The 22698-nt window shown below is 38.5% G+C and overlaps 1 protein-coding gene across 2 annotated transcripts in view; it reads left to right on the top strand.

Annotated features, from left to right (window-relative positions):
- The window catches only part of PPP2R3A (protein phosphatase 2, regulatory subunit B'', alpha), a 113171-nt gene that overhangs the window by 3252 nt on the left and 87221 nt on the right, over nucleotides 1–22698 (top strand). For both annotated transcript variants that reach the window (XM_008584106.1, XM_008584105.1), the window contains exons 2-3: nucleotides 15308–15574; nucleotides 21182–21285. In XM_008584106.1, coding sequence (XP_008582328.1) covers nucleotides 15308–15574; nucleotides 21182–21285 — 371 coding nt within the window. The remainder of the gene's footprint in view (nucleotides 1–15307; nucleotides 15575–21181; nucleotides 21286–22698) is intronic.

Raw genomic sequence — 22698 nt, 5'->3', positions numbered from 1 at the left:
CAGCATGGGTTAGCAGGGTGCTCTACTCCACCTCACTCAAGGATTGAGGCTGATGGAGGCTCCATGATCTTACTGTTGCCCCACTGCCCCATCTGGAATATGCGGCTTATGGGTTTACTGAGGAAGGCAAGAAAGGGTTGGTGCTCTTAGCCACCTTTTCCCAGACATGACACACTGCACTTCTCGCAGTGCAGTGGTCCCAACTTAAAGTCTGAGAAACACAAGGAAGTACGTGTAATATGTTGTGAGCACTATCTTTGCCATGTGAATGTACTCTACAAGTCAACGTGTATGAATTCACAGACATAACGCCAAATCAACAAAATCAAGTTATAAAATATGAATTATTTTGAGAGATGTATATTTGTACAAAAAGTATGAAGAAATACATGGATCTGCCATGTATTTGATGTTCAGAACAATGGTTAACTCTGAGGAGAGGATAGAGAGATGCAGCTGAGGAAGGGTGTTCAGGAGCCTCGGGAATATTAGTGGTGGTCAATCTCATAATCTGGGTGGTGGAACCATAAGTATTTTGTCATGTTTTTCTATATGCCTTTTGTATATTCTCAAATATTACAAAGTAAATTTTTATAGAAACTGATTGGATATTAGAGATGGCATTTATGTGGCCAAGTTAAAAACAAGTTAAATAGTATTTCAGCCCTTCCCATTAAAATTTTCATTTGAGGAGAGGAAAAAAATGTATATTGTGATCAGATGAATAATTTTTACCTGGAATATATTTTGTGGCTGCTGTTTTGCAAAGCACATTTTTAGTTACCAGTGATACTAAAGTTTAAAACAGTACATATTTAAGGTTATTAAATGATGATTTGGGCTTGAATATCCTCAGATGTTCACTGACCATTTCTGTGAAATCTCTTAATGTGAGTCTCCTCATTTATTGATCCACAAATGGTAATATCTTTAGTTAACTTGGGACAACACTGGGGGGGGGGGACTGGGAATTAACTACAAAAATAAGAAAAGATCCTTTCATATACAGGGGTAATACTGATGTACTTAATATTTTATAAAGAAAAGGAGCTACCTATATAGCAACCTCAAAGTGATGATAAATAAGAGCTCCCAGTTATTGTAAGCTAGGGCTTGCTAAGGTATTTAGATTTATTATCTCACTGTTTTCCCCACCATAACTTGTCTGCCCATTAAAAACATATGTCCACCATTTCTTATGACCTATTCCAGCGTCTCACAACCATTATAACCAGAAACTCTTACATACTGTGTTTTGAATTTTATTTAACTTTCTTCCCCCATTATCTTTTGTGAAAAAAGGGGACAAATTCTTCTAAAAGAGATGCACTGTATAAAGTAGAAAATGTGGACCCAAGTTCCGAGTCACACCTCTCCTATCTCCCTGGTGCTCAGATCATGAGCAGGTCCTTTGTGACACCCCAAATCTAAGTACTACTGCCTAAAAATGCCACAGTGGGCTCTAAATTAGCTTCCCAGTTTTTCGGCAAGTGTGAACTGAAATCAAAACCTTATTAAAGTACTGTCTGCTGCCATTCTCTTAAATAAGTGCCAATACCACAGAATAAAATAAATTTTTTTTTCCTTTTTGTCTTGTTTTCGTGTCCGGCAACGGATCACAACCCTCAGTGTCGCGCCCGTACCGGACCGGGACCGGCAACGGGATCGCAAACCTCGGTGCTGCGCCCGCACCTCGCTCAGCCAGTGAGCGGGAACCGGTCTGTATGTGGGATCCGAACCCTCGGCAGGAGCGCCGCTGCGCACTCAAGCGGCGCACTGTAGCAGTGCGCCACCGGGCTGGCCCAGAATAAAATAAAATTTGATGGGATTTCTTTGTGATAAAAGTTGAAAAAGTAATTAATGAAAAGCTAATTTAAAGAGACAGGTAATATAAAATGTTTAATTCAGGAAGATGTTTAATGCAAGAAGGCAAACCGTTCTTCTTGACTCAGTTGTCTTCTTACTTGTCTTTTTTTTTTTAATCTTTCTTTTCTTCTCATGAAATACTTTAAGCCAGGAATGGCAAACTTTTTCTGTGAAGGGCCCGATAGTAAATATCTTAGGCTTTGTGGGTCACAGGGTCTCTGTCACATAGTCTTTTCTGTCTTTTTTCTAAAAGTACTTTAAAAATGTAGAATCATTCTCAGCTTCAAGACTTACATAAATAGGCAGCGGGCCAAATGGCCCATAGTCTGCTGTTTGTTACCCCTGTTTTAAGCAAATAGAAAAATATGGTAAATGGGCCGGCCCGGTGGCGCACTGGATAGTGCGCTGCTTGGGAAGCGCGGCGGCGCTCCCGTCCGAGGGTTCGGATCCCACATACAGACCGGCTCCCGCTCACTGGCTGAGCGAGGCGCGGGAGCAACGCCGAAGCTTGCGATCCCATTGCCGGTCCCCGGTCCGGTACGGGGGCAACACTGAGGGTTGCAATCCGTTGCCGGACACGGAAAAAAGACAAAAGACAAAAAAAAAAAAAAGAAAGAAAAAGAAAAATATGGTAAATGATATAAAAAGCACTCGTATTACCCACTACTTAGCCTTGTCAAATCTTAACATTTTGCCATATTTGCTTCGGATCTTTGCTGTATTTAATATTTTCAGTTATTATCATCATCTTTGTTTTTAAAAAATCATCTCAGATATAGCTGAAATCTACAGCGCACCCCTCTCCAGTGCCCTCTCTCTTTTCCAGAAGTAGCTACTTACTAGCCTGAAGTTGGTGTTTATCTCCTGTAGGTTCGTAGATTTTTATATAATGTTGTTTTTCTCTCTCTTTTTTTTTTTTTTTTTTTCCTCACAGTGTCAAATTATGTATATTATTGGCTAGCAAATTTTCGTAATATGCTTTTTTCACAAAACCTTATGTCCTATAGGAAACAACCCTACAGGTTCTAGAATAGTTGAGTTGTGCAGATGGGCCTAAAAGTGAGTTGAACAAGAATAAGAGAACAGCTTGTGGAGGAGGGAAAGGACAATATGGTTAAGGTCCTGAAAGGCTTCGTAATTACGAATGAGTGAATTACTGAGGACATGTTTGACATGGAGGATAATGAAATACTTTTTTTTTTTTTTTTTTTTGTCTTTTTCATGACTGGTAAGGGGATCGCAACCCTTGGTGTGGTGTGGCCCAAACCGTGCTCAGCCAGTGAGCGCACCAGCCATTCCTATATAGGATCCGAACCTGCAGCGGGAGTGTCGCTGCGCTCCCAGTGCCGCACTCTCCCGAGTGCGCCACAGGCTCAGCCCATGAAATACTTTTTTTTTTTTTTGTCTTTTTTTTCCGTGTCCGGCAGCGGATCACAAACCTTAGTGTCGCCCCCGTACCAGACCGGGACCGGCAACGGGATCGCAACCCTCGGTGTTGCCCCCACGCCTCGCTCAGCCAGTGAGCAGAAACCGGTCTGTATGTGGGATCCGAACCCTCGGCGAGAGCGCCACCGCGCTTCCCAAGCGGCGCACTAGCACAGTGCGCCACCGGGCCGGCCCGAAATACTTTTTTTAAAAAACGCTAAAACTATACTGATTTGGTAATTCACATAATAAATGACATCTTAATTTCATATTTTATTACCACCAGCAGATGGTATTACAGTCATTTTTGGTCTTGTTAACCTTATGAGGCAATAGCATATTAATGGTTTTTCACAGGTTAAAATAATAAACTGTAGCCTCCCTTAAAAATTATTTACTTTTACTTAATTTTAGTAAAATCAAAGCCAGGAAAAATTTTCCACTACTGCTTGCCTCAATTGAAAGAATGAAGGGTGGAGGGAGGATTCTTCAATGAAGGAGGAAGAATTTAAAGTAAATAAAGAGGAAGATTATTTTCTAGAAAAACTACAGTATAATATTTAAGTCTAGTGAAACCTTAAAATTTTCAGCTAATTGAGAAAAACAAAAAGTAGAAATTATAATCTTAATATTTTTAAGGAATAGCTTTATTAATTTTAAGATTAAAGAGTAAAATTATTATCAGTGTGTTGCCAAGTGGATTTTAGCTGTACCTATTTCAGTAATGTGGTAAAGGTAGTTATACATATTATTTATTGGTATGCAAAATGGAGATTGCTAAAATGCTTAAAAATAGATTGTTTCTACATAGTTTAACTATTCATAAGTCTGTATTTCTATGCAGAGCATGCAGTAGGAGATAAAGATGAATCAAATGTAGAGCAAGCCTTGGTGGAGCCCACAGTCTTAATAGGAGAGATGAGCTATTTACTATGATACAAAGTAGAAAGGATTCTATGAGAAAAATATAAATGAAGTGCTGTGGGAGCTCAGAGGGAGAGATATATCCCACCTTCTGGAATTAAGGAAGTTTCTCTGGAGAAAATGGTGTTTGGATATGGATACCTTACTCTTATCCAATTAATTTAGCTATGCACAGTGATAATGATGCTAAGGTTAGAGATTTGTTTTGCACAGTGGCTTCTACCATTTCCATTCTATTACAAGACATCAAAACATACCTTAATCTTCAACTATCTTATAAATATAAACCTTTCATCCCAGGGGAATCCGGTAAGGGAGACTAAATGGTTATATCATGAATCCATTATTTCTCTCAAACCTAAGCTTGATGGTAGTCTTATCTTGATAGTCAAAGGCAACAAAAATTGAGTTAACAGAATTTTCCTTCCTGAAGAGTATAAAGAGAAATTTCAGGCTGCTGTGTTTATGTTGTTGTGAATTCCAAGTTAGTAGAATCCATACTAGTAAGGTAAAGGTTAAGAAGCCTACCCTGTCATTCAAGTGGGACCCCTTTCCCATCACTTTTCTGGAGTTTTAAAGTCAGAATTTAAGCAGGCAGTCTACATGACAAGGTAATTCATACCTTGCCTTCTCTTTTTCCACCTCAGCCTCTAAAAATGTGATCTCCAGCTCCCAAAAGTAACACCCTGTAAAAATAAAATGTTAAACTAAGAGTATGGAAAGAGATTTATGAGTCCCTCTCAAGTTTCCATGTCTGGACCACTAACCTCTATTGGCTTTTGTTTAGCAAATGGTAACATTAAATAGCTGTTTGTTGAGTGAATAAACAGATAAGTAGAGAAATAATCAAATGAAGGGATTTTTGCTTTCCTGCTTTGTCCCCTTCTCAAATGGAAACTCTGCCCCCTTTCCTGAGGACCATCTCTTTCCCTGCTCTTTGTTTCTCAGGGATGGGTGCAAGAGGACCTGACATCAGGGTGCCCTTCTAGGACTTGAGGGTGGTGCCTCCATGAGGCTCAAGTATCTCACCCGCCTGAGGACCATCTCTTTCCCTGCTCTTTGTTTCTCAGGGATGGGTGCAAGAGGACCTAACATCAGGGTGCCCTTCTAGGACTTGAGGGTGGTGCCTCCATGAGGCTCAAGTATCTCACCCAGACCTCTGGCCTTTTAATTCCTTTAGTTTTTAACACCTGAAAATCTATAGCATTCTAGGAAATGTTCCTTCACCTTTCCTGGCAAGAGGAGAGAACACCAAGAATGGTGTAGTTTTACTTTAATTTTGAAAATTTTTTAACACTATTATCCTTCCTTTTTAAGGAATACCTATACATTCATTGTGCTTTTTCCCATTCTTAGAAGTCCCCATCTTCATCCCCATGGATTCAGGTTAATATCTGAAAAGGATTTCAGGAAAAGGATTTTTCTGGCCATTTAATTTCAGTATGATTGTTTGTTGTTTGTTTTTGGATACCCAAAAGGGTCAGCAAAATCTTTCAGGGTGGGCATGATGTCCACTTTTACTAGAACTCACTTTGCTTTCTTCTGACCCTGATCAGAAATTTGTGTCTGATATTTTATTCCTGGAGGAATAAAGGGCCTTCCTGGGTTAATGATCTAACATTTTGGTTTTCTCAGGGTTTAGATATTATACTGTATAGTTTTGTATGCATATTTAAAGGCACAATAATTATAAATTTAAATAACATTACGGCAAAGCACATTTTAAGATCCTTGTTAAAAGTTTCTTTTGGAGCATTTAGTAAACACTTTTCTCTCTTTTACTTTCTAGGTTTATATCTATGCCTTCATTAAGATTAGCCAGTCATGTCACTGAGGGAAAATGTTTCTTCTCCCCTAGCATTGTAGGTTCTGATGGTCCCTGAGTTCAATGCTGGGAATGCTTGAGTCAAAATCCAGACACTCAACAGTACAATGGGAAACCATTCTCTCCTCCTCTCATTTACCCCCAAGCAGACTCATAAAAGAAAAGGGGTCTGGCCAGAGGCAAATATGAATGTGCGAGATGAGCTCAAGCTGTCCCTCTACCTTTCTCCCTCTACCTTTAGTGGCTTCTGAGGTCAGGTCCTCTTTGTATCTCCATCCTTTCTAATTAATCAACGTAAGGTATCCAATATGTCCTTACCTGTATTCACAGAGACATGGTAGATATATGTACTGATATGGATGAGCTCAAGCTATCCCTCTACCTTTCTCCCTCTACCTTTAGTGGCTTCTGAGGTCAGGTCCTCTTTGTATCTCCATCCTTTCTAATTAATCAACATAAGGTATCCAATATGTCCTTACCTGTATTCACAGAGACATGGTAGATATATGTACTGATATAGAAAGGTGGTCAAGATGAAATAGGTCATAAAAATGTAAATTGCAAGACATGTACCACTATGGTCCCTTTTTGTTATTAATATGTTTGTGTGCACACAAAAAAGTTTGGGATAAATACACTCCAAATTATGCATGTTTCTCCAGAAATAAAAAGTGAGTCCCAGATATCCAGGTGGTTTTATCCTGGTGATAAACCTGCCCCTCCCGCAGCTTCCACACATCCTCGGCAGGGTGAAGAAGCTCTCCCAGGACTCGGTTGCTCCTGTTAAGCCCTTGGGCCTCCCTCACAGGCCTGCTCAGAGCATAGCTTCACCACCACTCTCTGCCTTAAGGTCATCAGGATTACTTCTAAAATGCCCTTCATCCCTGTTTACATCAGTCACCACAAGAAGTCTAGGAATCCAGATCATCCCTCATCCCACGCACTTTCCTCATACTACTCCTGTACATCCCCTTTTCTATGTGGACATTTGATCTAGTCAACTCCTGAAATCCTTGCACCAAACAATGGAATATTATTTAACCATAAAAAAAAAAAAGGAAATACTGATTTGTGCTACAACATGGTGAACATTGAAAACATTATGAAAGAAGCCAGATACAAAAGACCACATATTATATGATTCCACTTACATGAAATGTCCAGAACAGGCAAATCTATAGAGACATAAATTACAGTATGGTTGTCAAGGGCTGGGAGCTGGGTAGAATGGGGAGTTGATTGTTAATAAATATGTTTCTTTCTGGGGTAATGAAAATGTTCTAGAATTATATAGTGCTGGTGACTGCATAACATTGTAAAAATACTAAAAACTATTGAAATGTACACTTTGAAAGGGAGAGTTTTATACTGAGTTATATCTTAATAAAAAAAAAAGTTTTCTCAGTTCGTGGCTCTAACTGGCCGAGTAGTTAAAAAGGGCAGTAACAACTTGGAATCATAGACTTAGTTTAAAATATCATTGTAAACAGGATTAGATCTAGAGCACAAGTGCAGGACTGGCCTTAGGAGCCCAGACAGTTCACAAATAGAAATTGATGGAAAGGGAAAGGCGGTGCATAATTATATGGATAGGTAGGTGGCTGAAGGTCTCTTCTGATTGCTTCAGTTTTCTCAGTGAAATAGGAAACAAGGTCATTAGCTTCTTGAAACTAACTCACATTCTCAGATTCTTTCTAGACAAGCAGGTATACTTCCATACAAACACAAGTAAAAAGCAAATAAACCAATCTCCTCTGTCAATAACTCATTGCCACACACAAATTTTTTTCTAAGCCCTTTAGTGGTCCTGGTCTTTTCTCCCCTCTGAATTTTTTGGAAAACAGTTTGATAAATCAAAACTTAGAGTTTATTTCATCATCAAAAGACATGTGGAAATGTTTTTTTTTTTTTGTTTAAGAGTGTAACAATAGAACAGGCTTTTAACCACTGTTCCAATTTTGAAACTTCAGAGGCTTATGGGAAGTAAATGAAATGAAAGTACGGTATTTTTTGTCTTTTGCTTCAAACCAACATTGTACTAAGAGATGCAGTGAGGAAAAGAAGAGACCACTTCTTTATTATCTCTCTATCCTCATACTTATTAAGTGTCTGGCACTTAATAAGTGATCGTAAAAATATTTGTTGAGTGATTGAATGACTATAAAATTGACCTTGCCCTCAAGAGCTTAGATGCTATTGGAAAATAAATGTCAGGTTAAAATAGTACAGTAGAAGCTCTTTCACCTGATCATGATTCAGTTTGATAGCTAATCAGTAGGGAATCATAAACTATATGTGAATATACTGTAAAATGTGTATCAAATATTTTGACTCAAAACATTAATTTATTTAGACATCTTTTAATATAGGGCCAAAGCTTTGGGGTTAAGTCTCATAATTGGAGTTCTGTGACATCTTTCTGCAGTAAATCACACTCATAATACATTTGTTGACTGATTTCCAGTTTTAGTTTCTGTAAAGTGGAGAGGGAACTTAAGTCAGTAGTGAAGCAATTTGAATATAGGCATCTTCTATATTTTAATGATTTTTCTCTTTTATCCCATCCATACCTGATTTTGTAGCAATTTCTTTTTTCTTTTTTTTTTTTTGTTTTTTCTTGACCGGTAAGGGGATCGCAGCCCTTGGTGTGGTGTGAGCGCACTGGCCGTTCCTATATAGGATCCGAACCTGCGGTGGGAGCATCACTGCGCTCCCAGCGCCACACTCCCCCAAGTGCGCCACGGGCTCGGCCCAGCAATTTCTTTTTTAGTGGTTTACCTTTATTGAGTCTTTATAAAACTTAGGGGTTTTTTTATGCTTTATAAACAACTCTTTTTTTCCAAACTCATATTTCATTAGTTTATGTAATATGTAATTGAATTGAATAGTTACTGGAAAAAGTGCAATGAACATAAACAGATTGGGGACAAATACAGCTAACACTAAGTAAACACACAACTCAACTATTGAGGTAAGAAACCTGACAGCATAGTAGAAAGTAAACTATTAGCCATGAATCAGTGCATGATGGACATTGTTTTACAGGAGAAACGGAGAGCTTTGGCTGATTAAGAGAATAAGTTAAGTGGAGGTCGTTTAACAAAGATTCTTCAGTGTTTCACTAAGTGCTGTATATATAAAACTAAGAATTACAGTAAGGGGACTTAAATAATCGGAGAAGCCTTCTTGAAGTAGGTAAAATTTGAGTTGGTTTTTTTTTTTTTTGTCCTTTTTGTCTTTTTTTCGTGACCGGTAACAGGATCGCAACCCTCGGTGTCACGCCCGCACCGTGCTCAACCAGTGAGCGGACCGGTCTCTATATGGGATCCGAACCCTCGGCGGGAGTGCCGCCGCGTTCCCAAGTGCCGCACTCTACCGAGTGCGCCACCGGGCCGGCCCTGAGTTGGGTTTTGAAGGATGGTTAGAATGTGTGTAATTTGGGTTTTGAAGGATGGTTAGAATGTGTGTAATTTGAGGAAAGGGAGCATTCTCAGGCAGGAGATGAAAATTTACCCCCATAAAGCCACAGGGTGGTGTTGGGAAGAAAAGGGAGAATATAACTTAAAGTGTGGTTCAGTTGAATAAGCATTAAGTCATAAGTTTAAAGACCTAGCTGCATTCATAACAAACTTTTTTGTTGTTTTAATTTGGAGATAAAATAATGAGGGAGGGGCCGGCCCAGTGGTGCACTGGATAGTGCGCCGCTTGGGAAGTGCGGCGGCGCTCCCGCCCGAGGGTTCGGATCCCACATACAGACCAGTTCCCACTCACTGGCTGAGCGAGGCGCGGGAGCAACACCGAGGGTTGTGATCCCGTTGCCGGTCCCCGGTCCGGTACGGGGGCAACACTGAGGGTTGCGATCCGTTGCCGGACACGGAAAAAGACAAAAAAAAAAAATAATAATAATGAGGGAGGAAAAGAGTATTCTAGGCAGGAGTAAGGAAAAAATATGAGAAAACTACCTAGCAAGGAGTTAATATGTAAGCCCAGTGAGAGAAAAAGTTGGGAAAATAAGGAAGGGCCTATAGGTTGAAGCATAAGACCAGTGGTTTTCAATTGTAATTTTCTTTTATCTGTAATAGATATTGAAAGCTTTCAGGTAAGATTTTGTATGAGCAGAAGATTCCACAGCTTAAAAAAAATTTTTTTAAGCCACAGGTTTAGGCATGTAAGCTCACTGTACACATTATAAAGAGTTGTCAGAATGTCTTGAAAAGAAATCAACGGAAAAAAGTTGACTTAAGTTGTAGGAAACAATGGAAAACCAAAGAATTTAATTCCCACTATATTAGACAGAAGTTCAATAAAAGATGGTTGCAAGCTACTTTTTGTTTTTGTTTTTTATAATGATATTTGGTTCATATTTTCTGGAAGTATAAAATAAGTACTGTTTGAATGTTGTGATTTAAAATATTGAAATCTAAATATTAAACATGAGAGAATACTTAATGGTTTACTTATAAATAACTATATGAGGCAGATACTTAATATATGATAAAATAACTGGTTATTTTAAAAATCTGGGATGATTTCTTTAAAGGTCCACAAAGGAAAAAATTCTCAAATCCGGTATGTACTATGTCATCACTATATGATCATCTTTTATATCCTTATTTTAATCAAATTTCATTTGTTTATATGTATCTAAACCTTCTTTCTTAAGGCATTCAATCTTTCCACTTTCTTAATCAACACTTCTGACAATAAATTTTCAAATATATTCAAGATCACTTCAAAAAAAGTATGTTTTTTTAACTAAGATAGTCTTCTGCTTAAAAAAAAAGATTTAAAAATCTGAGACCAAAAAATCTCTGTAAATTACCTTTTGAGGATGAAAGTTTGTTTTCTTCTATATTTTGATGAGAGAGATCTAGAGGATTTTGGATATTTACTTCTCATCCAATAAGAAATAAAAAAAAACTATTCTTAAAATAATAGTTTCAAATTTGAAATTCAGCCTATTTATTTTTCATGAAATATTAAATAACAAAAGCCAAAAATGCTGTACATATTTTTTTTCTTCTAGTTTAAGGAGAAACTGCTTTATGTGGATTGACACCTCACATACTCTGAGTTTAAGAAGTTAGCTTTATCTGAGAAGTCACTATTTTTAGGTCCAGCTGTAATGTTTCTAATTTTGGTACTCCGAGTAGTGGGTGCTTCCTTTCCCAGAAGGCTCTGTATTCTCAGCATGTGCAGGTCAATTTGACATAAAGTTACCTACAAGGAGCAACAGGCCCATTGCAGGCTGTGTTTCTAACCTGAAAATTATGAGCAGGTATTGGGAGCCACAGGCTGTATTTGGGAGCCAGCTGCATGTCAGGACAAGCGTGGATTGTGGTCCCTGGAGGCTGGGAGAGCACAATGCTTGAATTTAATTTCTTCGAGAGATAAGAAGAAAAAAATAACTTTCTACCTGACAAGATTGACAACTTATTAAATCACTATCTTCAAAAGTGTGCTGGACAGTTTAACATTTACTTTTCAAAGATGATGATCAAGGAAACATCTCTACGAAGGGACCCGGATTTAAGGGGAGAGTTAGCTTTCCTGGCAAGGGGCTGTGATTTTGTTCTCCCATCACGGTTTAAGAAGCGGCTGAAGTCATTTCAGCAGACTCAGGTTTGAAACTTGGGTGTTTCTTTTAAAATATTTTTATTACTAATAAAACCACCCAGAGAACTCACAAATAATTTTACAGCTCACTTGTATCTTGATACAAGTCCTCTATTCAGTTATTTGCAGAAAGCTATTCGTAGAAGGATTCCAACAGGTTTAAAAATAGACTTTCTGGACCTGGAGTACAGTACTCACATTTTCCTCTTGTAGAAAGGGAATCCAGTTTTAGAGACAATGAATGCAACTTAACATTTTATAATTTAGCTGAAAAAATACTAGAATTTTTAATAGAAATACCTTTGAGAGATTAGAATTTCTTAGTTAAAAGCCTTGTTTGCACTTTGAATCAATCAACTGTTTGTATTAACATACATATATCTGTAATGAATATTGTTTAAAAAGAATATTGATCCTGGTAATCTTTTTTAAAGGAAGACGTATTTTTATAGAGAGACAACTGTATGTGTGTAATACAATATATGTATGTAGATAACAAAGGATGGCAATTACTTCTGTGCTATGAGAAAATGTGTTCCCTTAGCAAGCTGTAAGACTGAGTCATTTTTGCCTGTGATGACTACTTTGCAGTCTGTGCTTTCTTGCTTGTATCCTTGTGGCCAGTGTCTCACCAAACACGATGCCTAACATTGAGTGCAATACAAATCAAGGGCTGTACAAATGCTGGCCATCCAAAATCCAGCAAGAAATCATGGTTTCATAGTTATTCTGACCCAGAATGATTTCAAATTATTTGGGTGAACCATATGAAATTGCTTTTTTGTTTTTTCAAGCCAAAAATGGCCAGATAATGGAAATGCTGCAGTGACATAATAGTATAAGGATACTATTCAGAATGAGTATCTAAATGATACTGTGTTTATAGGGAAAGACTGAAATGGAGAACTGAGGTACTTTCCCCAGCTAATTCTGTTTTAATGCAGCTCCTAGATAGTACTGAAACAGCTTTTTTCAAAGTGAACAGATGCTAAACATGCCAGTAAATCTGACAAAATTTATATTACCAAGGTTTATTCTATGATGTTTATAAATGGTCAGTTTTATTAAACTGCTTTAAGGTTTCAATTAGGTTTCTCCTATTGAACTCAATGGAAAGTAAATTGATATACCTGAAAGTTCAAAATAAGTGCATTATTTGTCTATTTTCCTTTTAAATGTTAACATCAGCTTTATTAATGTGGAATTAACCAATGAATTAGTAAATACTTGCCTATCAGTGAATTGCTCCATGTTAAGAACACTAAGAAAAGCAGACTAGAATATTATATAATGAAATACTCTCCTACTCAAAAACTTTGACAGCCAATGTTTGTTCTGTCAAAGCAGAAGCACAGAGTTAACACTGAAGGCCTTGCTCTAAACTTTCCCCACTAGTATGTGTTCACAAGACTATCAAGTTTCATTCCACTGGCACCACTGGTCTTATTCCTATGAAATTATCCATAACTGCCTGGATATCACATGATTGAAAACATTTTGGGGTAACAAAAAAAAGAATTTTGATGGTTGCACACTTGTAGTTTCACAAGTCTCTTTCAGCATAGAATAATGGAAATGAAATGGCACTAATATAAATGACCTGGTTAAAGCCCCTGAAGAATTCTGTTTCTTATTTTAGTATTTTAAGAGCACTTTCTACTGGTACTGACTCATAAGACAATATATTTGCAAATTTAACATTAAGTCAGAGAAAAATGTTTACTTAGAATAGATTATCAGTTTCTTAAATCAACAGTGGTTTGTAGACTTTAAGTTACTCTACAAATGTAAATGATTATTTTATTTATTATTAACTCTGAAGGACCCTGCCAAATTATGCTTAATCTAATCTTTTGAGAACCCCACCCTTTGGTCTTGTCACTCATTTTCTTATATGAGGACAGATCTGTGCCCGGCATGGTTCTGAACCTTTTACGTACATTACATCCTATAATTTCTTTAATCCTCACAACAACCTTTCAAGAAGTAGGGGTTGTATTTTGTTTTATTACTGAAACTTTTCTGAGGTCACAACTAGTAACTCATCACTGTTTTCTAAGTTTTTCATGTTTTATTAGCATCATTTCCCTCTGTGCTGTTTCTTCCTTGACTATTGCTTTATATGGGTAACATCCTGATACTGCAGCAAAGGCTTGGTGTGACAACTGGCCTTTATGACCCCAACAGTATTAAATACATGAGCAGACTCCACTCTGTGTATTAAAATCAGATGTTAACACATGGGAAATAGGCCATGTATGACAAAAGTAGAAGATTTAACCATTTTCATCAGGTATTTATGTGTGTGAAACTTGTCTTCCTATAAAACTTTATATTCCTATAAAACATGCTTTTTAATGGTAGCTAAGATTTTTATCTTGAATTTAAAATGTATGTTCTAAGCCTGTATGTCAAGAGGAAATATGATATTTGAATCTACTTCTTACAGATCAGTCATTGTTCAAACTCGAGGGATGGCATTAGGGTAATTTAAGAAAGAAGGACATTTGAGTAGTACTTTGTGTTCACAGTGAATTTAAAATAAATTTAGCTAGTCAGCAGTCATGTCCATCTTTCATACTTTATGTAGCATCTAATACAGTGCCGTGTTCATGAGCACTGATAAATAATTTGCCTTGATAAATAATTTGGTTATTATTATTATGAGAACTCTGAAAATCTTCATGGAATCTTTTTGCTTTTTCTGCTTGGGAACTAAATTTCGTCTTCATTGGTAAGTAGACTCCTGCCTGAATGATGGTGTATCTCTCCTCCCCTTTTCTAAATCATGAGCAATCTCAATCTCACCATCCCTCCTCCCTCTTTTTTTTTTTTTTTTTTTTTTTTTACTGTCCTTTCTGATCTCTCTTTATGGTACACCACATCAAATCCTTTTTGGAAAAAGGAAGGATGTAAACTATAAGTTAGTTAATGATCTGTAAAGGGAGTTTGTTTGTGGCGAAATTAATGAACATGGTCCTTGCCTTTTAGAGCATACCAAAAATGAGATAAATGTATGTCTTAGAAAAAAGTGGCATGCCCCCAGGGGTAAGTGAATTAGCCAGGTAAAGAACAGTCCAGAACTAAAATGCTTTAATTTTCTTAACATCAGGGGCTGGCAGTGAATCCACCTTGGCAAAGTTAAACTAGAGAAGAAGGTGAAAGGAGTACCTGCCCCAAATACATTTTAGATCTATATATTTTAAAAGAAGAACTCACTGTTTTTGCCTAGAAGAGGTAGAAATTCACAGAAAAACCAAGAATAACCTTCAAAAAGAATTTACTAATCCATTTCCAACAAACTGAGAATACACTTCAAGATCTTTAACATATCATATGACAATTGCTCTTTGATTATTTTGAAATGTCTGCCATGCGATTGATGAGAAAATGCACTGCAGGACTTTTTTAACATAAATCTGTGTGAACTTGCGTACTGACAGAAAATTAATATATTAACTTATTTAGTGTGCATAAGCATTTCCTAGAAACATGCTTACCACCCTCTGGAATAGAGTGAGTTCTCAATCTCTACTGTCTCTAATGGTGGTTTCTTGTATTTACACCCAACTTCCTAATTACTGGTGAGGAGTCTCAGGAATTATATACTGTTTAGAGTGTTTGTGTCTCATAATCACATTTTCCTTTCAGATTCAAAATAAACCAGAAAAGAAACCTGGATCACCACTTCCACCTCCAGCCGCCTTTCCAAGTAGTCCCCGACCTCTCTCCCCTGTTCCTCATGTGAATAATGTTGTGAATGCACCATTGTCTGTAAACATTCCACGGTTCTACTTTCCTGAAGGACTCCCAGACACCTGCAGTAACCACGAACAGATTCTAAGCAGAATTGAAACTGCTTTCATGGATATTGAAGATCAGAAAGCAGACATTTATGAAATGGGGAAAATTGCAAAGGTAATATAACTACTAAAGATTTATAATCTCCCTTTCTTTAGCAACCCCAGTCTCCCCCTCTTCACTGTCTTTGCTCTCTATTTTTTAAACATGCACGGATTTTTTTCCATGTTGAAAAAATTTATTTGATTCTGATACATTCTTATTTCATGGAACTCTTAAGTTTGAAAAAAAAAAAATGGAAGCTCACTACCTTGCCAAGCCTTTGGAGGTAACGTATTAACTGTATAATGCCACATGAAGTATTTTTAATATCGGGAACAATTTGTGTGAGGGAGACAGGAGTTTTCATGGATTGCTTCAGGTAGGCAGACAAGGAGAAACTGTCCCAGTTAAGGCATAGTAGTTACCTGGTTCGGTGCTGTTGTCCCATGTCTGGAGAGCCCATCCAGGTGATGAGTGCGTCACTGTCACAGACCTACAGCCTAGCCTGTTTTGAATACAGGTCCACTGGATTGACCTTCTTCCTCTGAATACTCCCAAACCCTTACATGAGGAGTCCATTCTCCCCGTGCCTTCCTCCTTCCCTGCCTCCACATCCCTCCTGGTCTGGCCCTCCAGCCCTGTACTGTGGTAGCCCTGCCCTGCTCCACAGCTCAGTAGCCCACTAGCACTCCATAGATTGAGTGAGAGGAGAGCAGAAAGCCTGATGACCTCATGATGGTCAAGGGAGGGAAGGGGTCTCTGGATGGTGGGGAGCCAGAGAAGGACTTTGCTACTTAGGTGCAGTGAGGATCAGTCTGTTAGTGGCATCAGGAAACCCCCCCAGTGTTGAAGCTGACAACATGGATAGTTTGAAAAGATAGAAAACTGTTTTGTTGTCTAAATGCTGATTTGGGTTCACGACACCATGTACTGCATTTTTCATTCTTGAATTTGACTATTTAATCCTTTCTACTTGTCACTAAATGTAATTGTTTTAGTTTTATGGCATGATGATAGCATATGTGTTCAGGCTTTAGCTGTTCTGTTTAAAGATTGAAAAAAGTGGAAAACGGGCCGGCCCATGGCTCACTTGGGAGAGTGCGGTGCTGATAACACCAAGGCCACGGGTTCAGATCCCTACATAGGGATGGCCGGTTGGCTCACTTGGGAGAGCATGGTGCTGACGACACCAAATCAAGGGTTAAGATCCCCTTACTGGTCATCTTTTAAAAAAAAAAAAGTGGAAAACATCTTTGTACATTTAAGTCTGTATTATAATAAGCAAAAAGATTGTGTGTATGTACGTTTAATTTAACATGACAGGCACTAGGACGTCTGCCCTTTTAAGGCAGTTTCATTAAGGGTTTTTGTTTTTTAAAGTTTTTTGCCATCTGTCCTGTGCAATATGCCATGAAGAATATTGTCTTAAAATTCAAGGCCACAAAAACAATGTTTGGGGGAGAAAAAAGAAAAAAAATGCCAGCTAATCACATCAAGCTCACTGCCTGTCAGATTGTTGATATATAACTTCTGTAAATAACTTTTTTTGAGAAGGAAATAAAATCAGCTGGAACTGAACCCTAAAAAAAAAGAAAGAAAGAAAACTATTTTGTTTAACCATAATAGAAGGCATTTACATAACAATTTACTGTTTATACCTAATAATCATGTGACACAATAGCCATTATACATATTTATATCTGTTTAACTTGTCTTACTTGTAATTGATTGTATCCCTAAATTTCATGTTTGGACATCAAGCCTTTGTGTTCATTGCTCTTAGACCTTAATTGTCAGCTCTGGTAGCAAGGTAAACTGCCTGTATCTTTAAAAAGTTAAAACAAACATTGCATATAAAAATGAGGGTTTGTATATAATGACCTCAAAAAGTATCTTGATTGTGTTGGTTTGTATTGTTTTGTTTTTGAGTGACTGTATCAGCTCATTTTATTGAATTTTGCCTATTTATGCTTAAAACCATTCATTAAAAAAATTGATTTAGTCATGTCTTCCAGTTAGCTAATTCTCATTTAATCCAGCTTTTACTTCACTATCACAGTCTGTTAGCACACACAAAATTATCCTTATTTTCAACAATTCTTTACAGTGAAAGTCTTTTTTTGCCACTAGGCAGTGAACTCTGTTACTGTCCATATTCTTACAGCAGATTGGCATGGGAAAAGGAAAAAGAGAGGCACCCTTGAAGGGGCAAGAAGACAAGAGGTTGTCAGAGCAATAAATGAATGTTTTTATGGATTCTTGTAGTTTATAAAACTATTTGCAAGGCCAGCTTCAGTTTATAACCTACTCTTAGTGGCTCTTAAGTGTAGCTGTAAAGATTGAAATCTGTTTTTCAAGTGTATAGAAAACTGTGTTTATGAAATCTGCATCTGTTGGTGAAGTTTAGCTCATTCATCTTAGTCCTCAAACATCCCTGGAGAGCTCCATGTCCAAGTCTGGTTAAGTTCTCAGTGTGTAGTTTGTACTTTTTTCCATAGCTTTAAGTGATGTTAGAGAAGAAATGAATAGGGAATGAATCTAAGAGGGACAAAAGCAGTGTAGGAACAGAAACTGAGCAACAGTGAGAAAAGCATTTGTCACAGACTGGGCCAGAGGATTCATCGTGGAGTTTTAACTACTAGCAGAAAGTTGAGGAAAAATAATAAAACTCTCTTTAAACCGTACAAAGCCCTCCAGCTCTTCTCTTGTGGCTGATGTAGCACCATCTCAACCCAGCATGCCTGTGGCCTGTAAGGTAGCCTCTGTACTTGAATTTCTTCATCTGCAAAATGGGATAAAAATACCTGCCTCTTCTGCGTGGGGATCATGTGAGGACTAAATGAAATAATAGGCATGAGACATTTTAAAATGTTGAAAGAGCATTACAAATACTGGGTAATCATCACCTGTGTGTAACATTAAACAACCTTGCTTTCAATTCTTTATTTCTTGGGCTATTCTTAGATCAAATTATAGGTGTTAATGAAGTTTTCTTTGCTTCAGTGACTTTGATTACCGCACATTGACTCTTCACTCCTCCATTAAACATGTTTCCTAAACCCATTTTCTTTTTTTTTTTTTTTCCTTTTTGTCTTTTTTTCGGGACCGGCAATGGATCGCACCCCTCGGTGTTGCGCCCGCACCTCGCTCAGCCAGTGAGCGGCCGGTCTGTATGTGGGATCCGAACCCTCGGCGGGAGCGCCGCTGCGCTCCCAAGCGGCGCCCTATAGCAGTGCGCCACCGGGCTGGCCCCTAAACCCATTTTCTTTTTTTTTTTTTTTCCTTTTTGTCTTTTTTTCGGGACCGGCAATGGATCGCACCCCTCGGTGTTGCGCCCGCACCTCGCTCAGCCAGTGAGCGGCCGGTCTGTATGTGGGATCCGAACCCTCGGCGGGAGCGCCGCTGCGCTCCCAAGCGGCGCACTATAGCAGTGCGCCACCGGGCTGGCCCCTAAACCCATTTTCTGTATCTCCGTGTATATTCCCACTTGTCAACCATTCTCTTCTTCTGCAAAAGAAGAGTCTTCACATTGATTTGTTCTCTCCTCTGTTAATAAAAGTTCTATTCTATTGCCTTCAGATTAATATCACTTACTTTTTGGGATCTTATTGGTCTCCTTGCTCCCTTTATCTTCATACTTTGATTTTTAAGCAGATGCAGGCTAGCCATATGTTTTTATTTTTTCCTTTGGCATTTTCTCCCAGGGCCTGATAACTTCACACTGCCTAACACTTGCCTACTCAGGGTACCCCTTATGAGAAAAATAAGCTGACCTTTCCAGTCTACTTCAAAACATTTTTGTTCTGTATCTTGTCTCTCAGGATTTTACGTTTACATTGTAATAAACTTATAAGTGTTAATCTATCAGTAAATTACTACTCCTTATGAGCTGACAGATAGGCATTTTAACAGGAGTCTTCTGGAGAAAAGACCTTAATTCAGGAATGAAAGTTGTTTAAAGGCCTGGCCACTTAGCTCAGTTGGTTAGAGCATGATGCTGATAACACCCAAGGTCCAGGGTTTGATCCCTGTACTGGCCAGCTGCCAAAAAAAAAAATTGTTTAATAGTGGAAGTGGCCACACAGGAGGTGATAGGCATGCCAGCCCCTGGAAGTATTTCAGCTGAGGATGGTGACTACTTCCCAGGGTTGAGCTAGGAGATTCCTGGTTCCTTCTAATTCTGAAAAATTCATGAGTCACTCTAATGGTGGAAGCTTCAAGCACTTTAGCAAGCCAATTTCAGTCTCTTCCTGTACTTTCTCCATTTGTGGCTCTCCCACCTCCGAAATACAGACTATTCTTTCAGCTTTTCCAGCAGTTGCCAATAACCCCACTAAGACTATCTAAAAGCATTTCCTTAGCAAACAATATTTTGTGTGAAAGGAGGGCTTGGGATTGGGGAAAGTGGATTTGACAGTTTACACACCCAAAGTATATTAATTGTGAGCTTTGTACCTTGGCAATCATAATTTATACAATAAACAAAATCACATGGTTGCTAAGCAACCCCTTTCCCTCATTCTTGACCTCAGTGGAGGTATTCAACCTCTGGACCTGAGAAATCTTTAAATCTTAAGTTCTACTCTGCAGAACATGCTTTAGTGGCCCTGGCAGCAACAGCCCCTTATTTCTGCCTTGTCCTTACCTCTCTTGCCTTGAATCTTGCCTTCCATATCCTCATCTGTGATATGAACCCAGCAGCCCTGACCCTTCTCTCAGAATAACTAATGTCAGACTAGGTACTCTTCAGGCTCCCGTGGAATCCCTGTGCACCGAGGCCTCACACCAGGAGCAATTTCACCTGAACCTAATGTGGGCACATATCTAGTCCGCCTCCAAAGAAGAAGCTTCCCTCTGTAGAATGGTGAAAGCTCAACAGATCCTGTATCTAATGTGAATAGTAGGAATAGCTTTATCTCATAACAAGATGTGACTCTGAAGAGTTCCAGATTCGGAATATGTTTTCTGTATATGTACAAAATTAGGAAGATTTGGAGACTATTTCTCTGCTAATATGTAGATGACATTATTACTAATAAGGAAGAATTTTCCCTGTAGGAAGAAAAGCAGGTAAATTTAGTAAGAATTCTTTCTTATAAGAGTAAAAGGATAATTTTTTTAAAAATTGAAAAGAAGAGCTTTTTATTGAAGAGAAAATAATAAATACTTTTCGGGGTATTGATGTTGTTTTTATATTCATTCCTGGTTCTTCCTAAGGCTTCTATAACATGTAGTCATTTGTGGTAGCTTCTAATATATAAATAAATGATAATAATAAAGGTGGCTGCACTTTTTTGCTCAAGGAATGAAGGACATATGCAGCCATGACATTTTAGTCATTATGTTTTCTTTCTAGAAAGTAGAAAATACATAATCTAAGAGTGGGTGGGAAGGGAGGCTGGTTGCTTTATCTCAGGATGGAGGGGGAGACACTATAAATGAACTTGGAGAAAAGGTAAATGGGTTTTCATTTTCTTCATTAAACATGTAATCCTCTTGTTTCTCCTCTGTTTCTCTGAATCTGCCCTAGTTGATACATTTGCCTGTGCCCCAGTTTTGTTCCCCCAAGAGCCCTTCTATCCACTGTGGCATGAAGGGTAAAAGCTACAAAGATCCTTTCTTTGATTGTGTCTTCTCTTCAGTACCTCTTGGCTTATTCTATATTTGGTTTTTTATTTGCAGGTCTGTGGCTTTCCTCTCTATTGGAAAGCCCCCATGTTCAGGGCTGCAGGGGGAGAGAAGACAGGATTTGTATCAGCACAGTCATTCATTGCCATGTGGAGAAAGTAAGTATGTGAGCCGTCACTCTGGGACTAGGCAAAGAATTCTGTGGTCCTCATAACATGCTTTATAAATGTCACTTATTTTACTCATGTATTCATTTTCCCCGTACCCTTTGTTACACAAGGAATATTCAATGATTCGCACCCATATATACCCACACACAATTTTTTTGACTCAAGCCTTTATTTTACATGTCTTTAAACAGTAAAGCAGATGTGCAGATTACCTCTTTAGTAACTATTTGATAGTTTCTTAGTTTTACTTGTTAAATTTGAGTCTCAGGGGGCTGGCCGGCTAGCTCAGTTGGTTAGATTACACTGCTGGCAACACCCAAGTTCAAGGGGTTCAGATCCAGCCGCCAAAATAGGTAGATAGATAGATAAATGTTTCAGGATTTGAATCTGACAGCAGTAACATAAAAGTCAATAAGGACTCTCCTTTAAGGGGAGCAACCCTGATGTGTCACATAAAAATATAGGTCCATTCTCATATGATCCAGTTTAAAATTACATATAGTCAATTCATTAAAAATAACCATGTTCTAATAGATTTAAATCATTAGTTTTTTTTTGTTTTTTTTTTAAAGATGACCGGTAAGGGGATCTTAACCCTTGACTTGGTGTTGTCAGCACCACGCTCACCCAGTGAGCGAACCGGCCATCCCTATGTGGGATCCGAACCCGGGGCCTTGGTGTTATTAGCACCGCACTCTACCGAGGGAGCCGCGGGCCGGCCCTAAATCATTAGTTTTTTTTTGTTTTTTTTTTAAAGATGACCGGTAAGGGGATCTTAACCCTTGACTTGGTGTTGTCAGCACCATGCTCACCCAGTGAGCGAACCGGCCATCCCTATGTGGGATCCGAACCCGGGGCCTTGGTGTTATTAGCACCGCACTCTACCGAGGGAGCCGCGGGCCGGCCCTAAATCATTAGTTTTTGAAAGCTCCAGTTAAGGAACAAAGGTCTAATATTTTATCAAGATATTCCTGGCTTTTAAAATCTTGACAGATTTTCTTGAATTCAAACCCAACTTTCTTATTTTTTTTTCTTCCTTCTTTTTTAGGAGTTATTTCTTGATATATTTATATATTTCAGGAGAATGTCACAGCCTGCCCCTTCTGTGTCTCTTAACTGATCAGCCCTCTTTCTACATGTTCTTCTCATCTCTTCTGGGCTAAATACCATTCCTAGTAAACGACTGGGAAATGCTGTTCACCTATTATTATTGTTATTATTATTATTTAAAATCAACATATAATTGGGCCAGCCCGGTGGCGCACTGCTACAGTGCACCGCTTGGGAAGCATGGCAGCGCTCCCGCTGAGGGTTCGGATCCCACCTACAGACCGGCCGCTCACTGGCTGAGCGAGATGCGGGAGCAACACCAAGGGTTGCGATCCCGTTGCCAGTCCCGGT

This window comes from Galeopterus variegatus, unplaced genomic scaffold (genome assembly GCF_000696425.1).
Source record: "Galeopterus variegatus unplaced genomic scaffold, G_variegatus-3.0.2 Scaffold3151, whole genome shotgun sequence".
NCBI lineage: Eukaryota > Metazoa > Chordata > Mammalia > Dermoptera > Cynocephalidae > Galeopterus > Galeopterus variegatus.
This window is presented reverse-complemented; position numbering and strand designations above follow the sequence as displayed.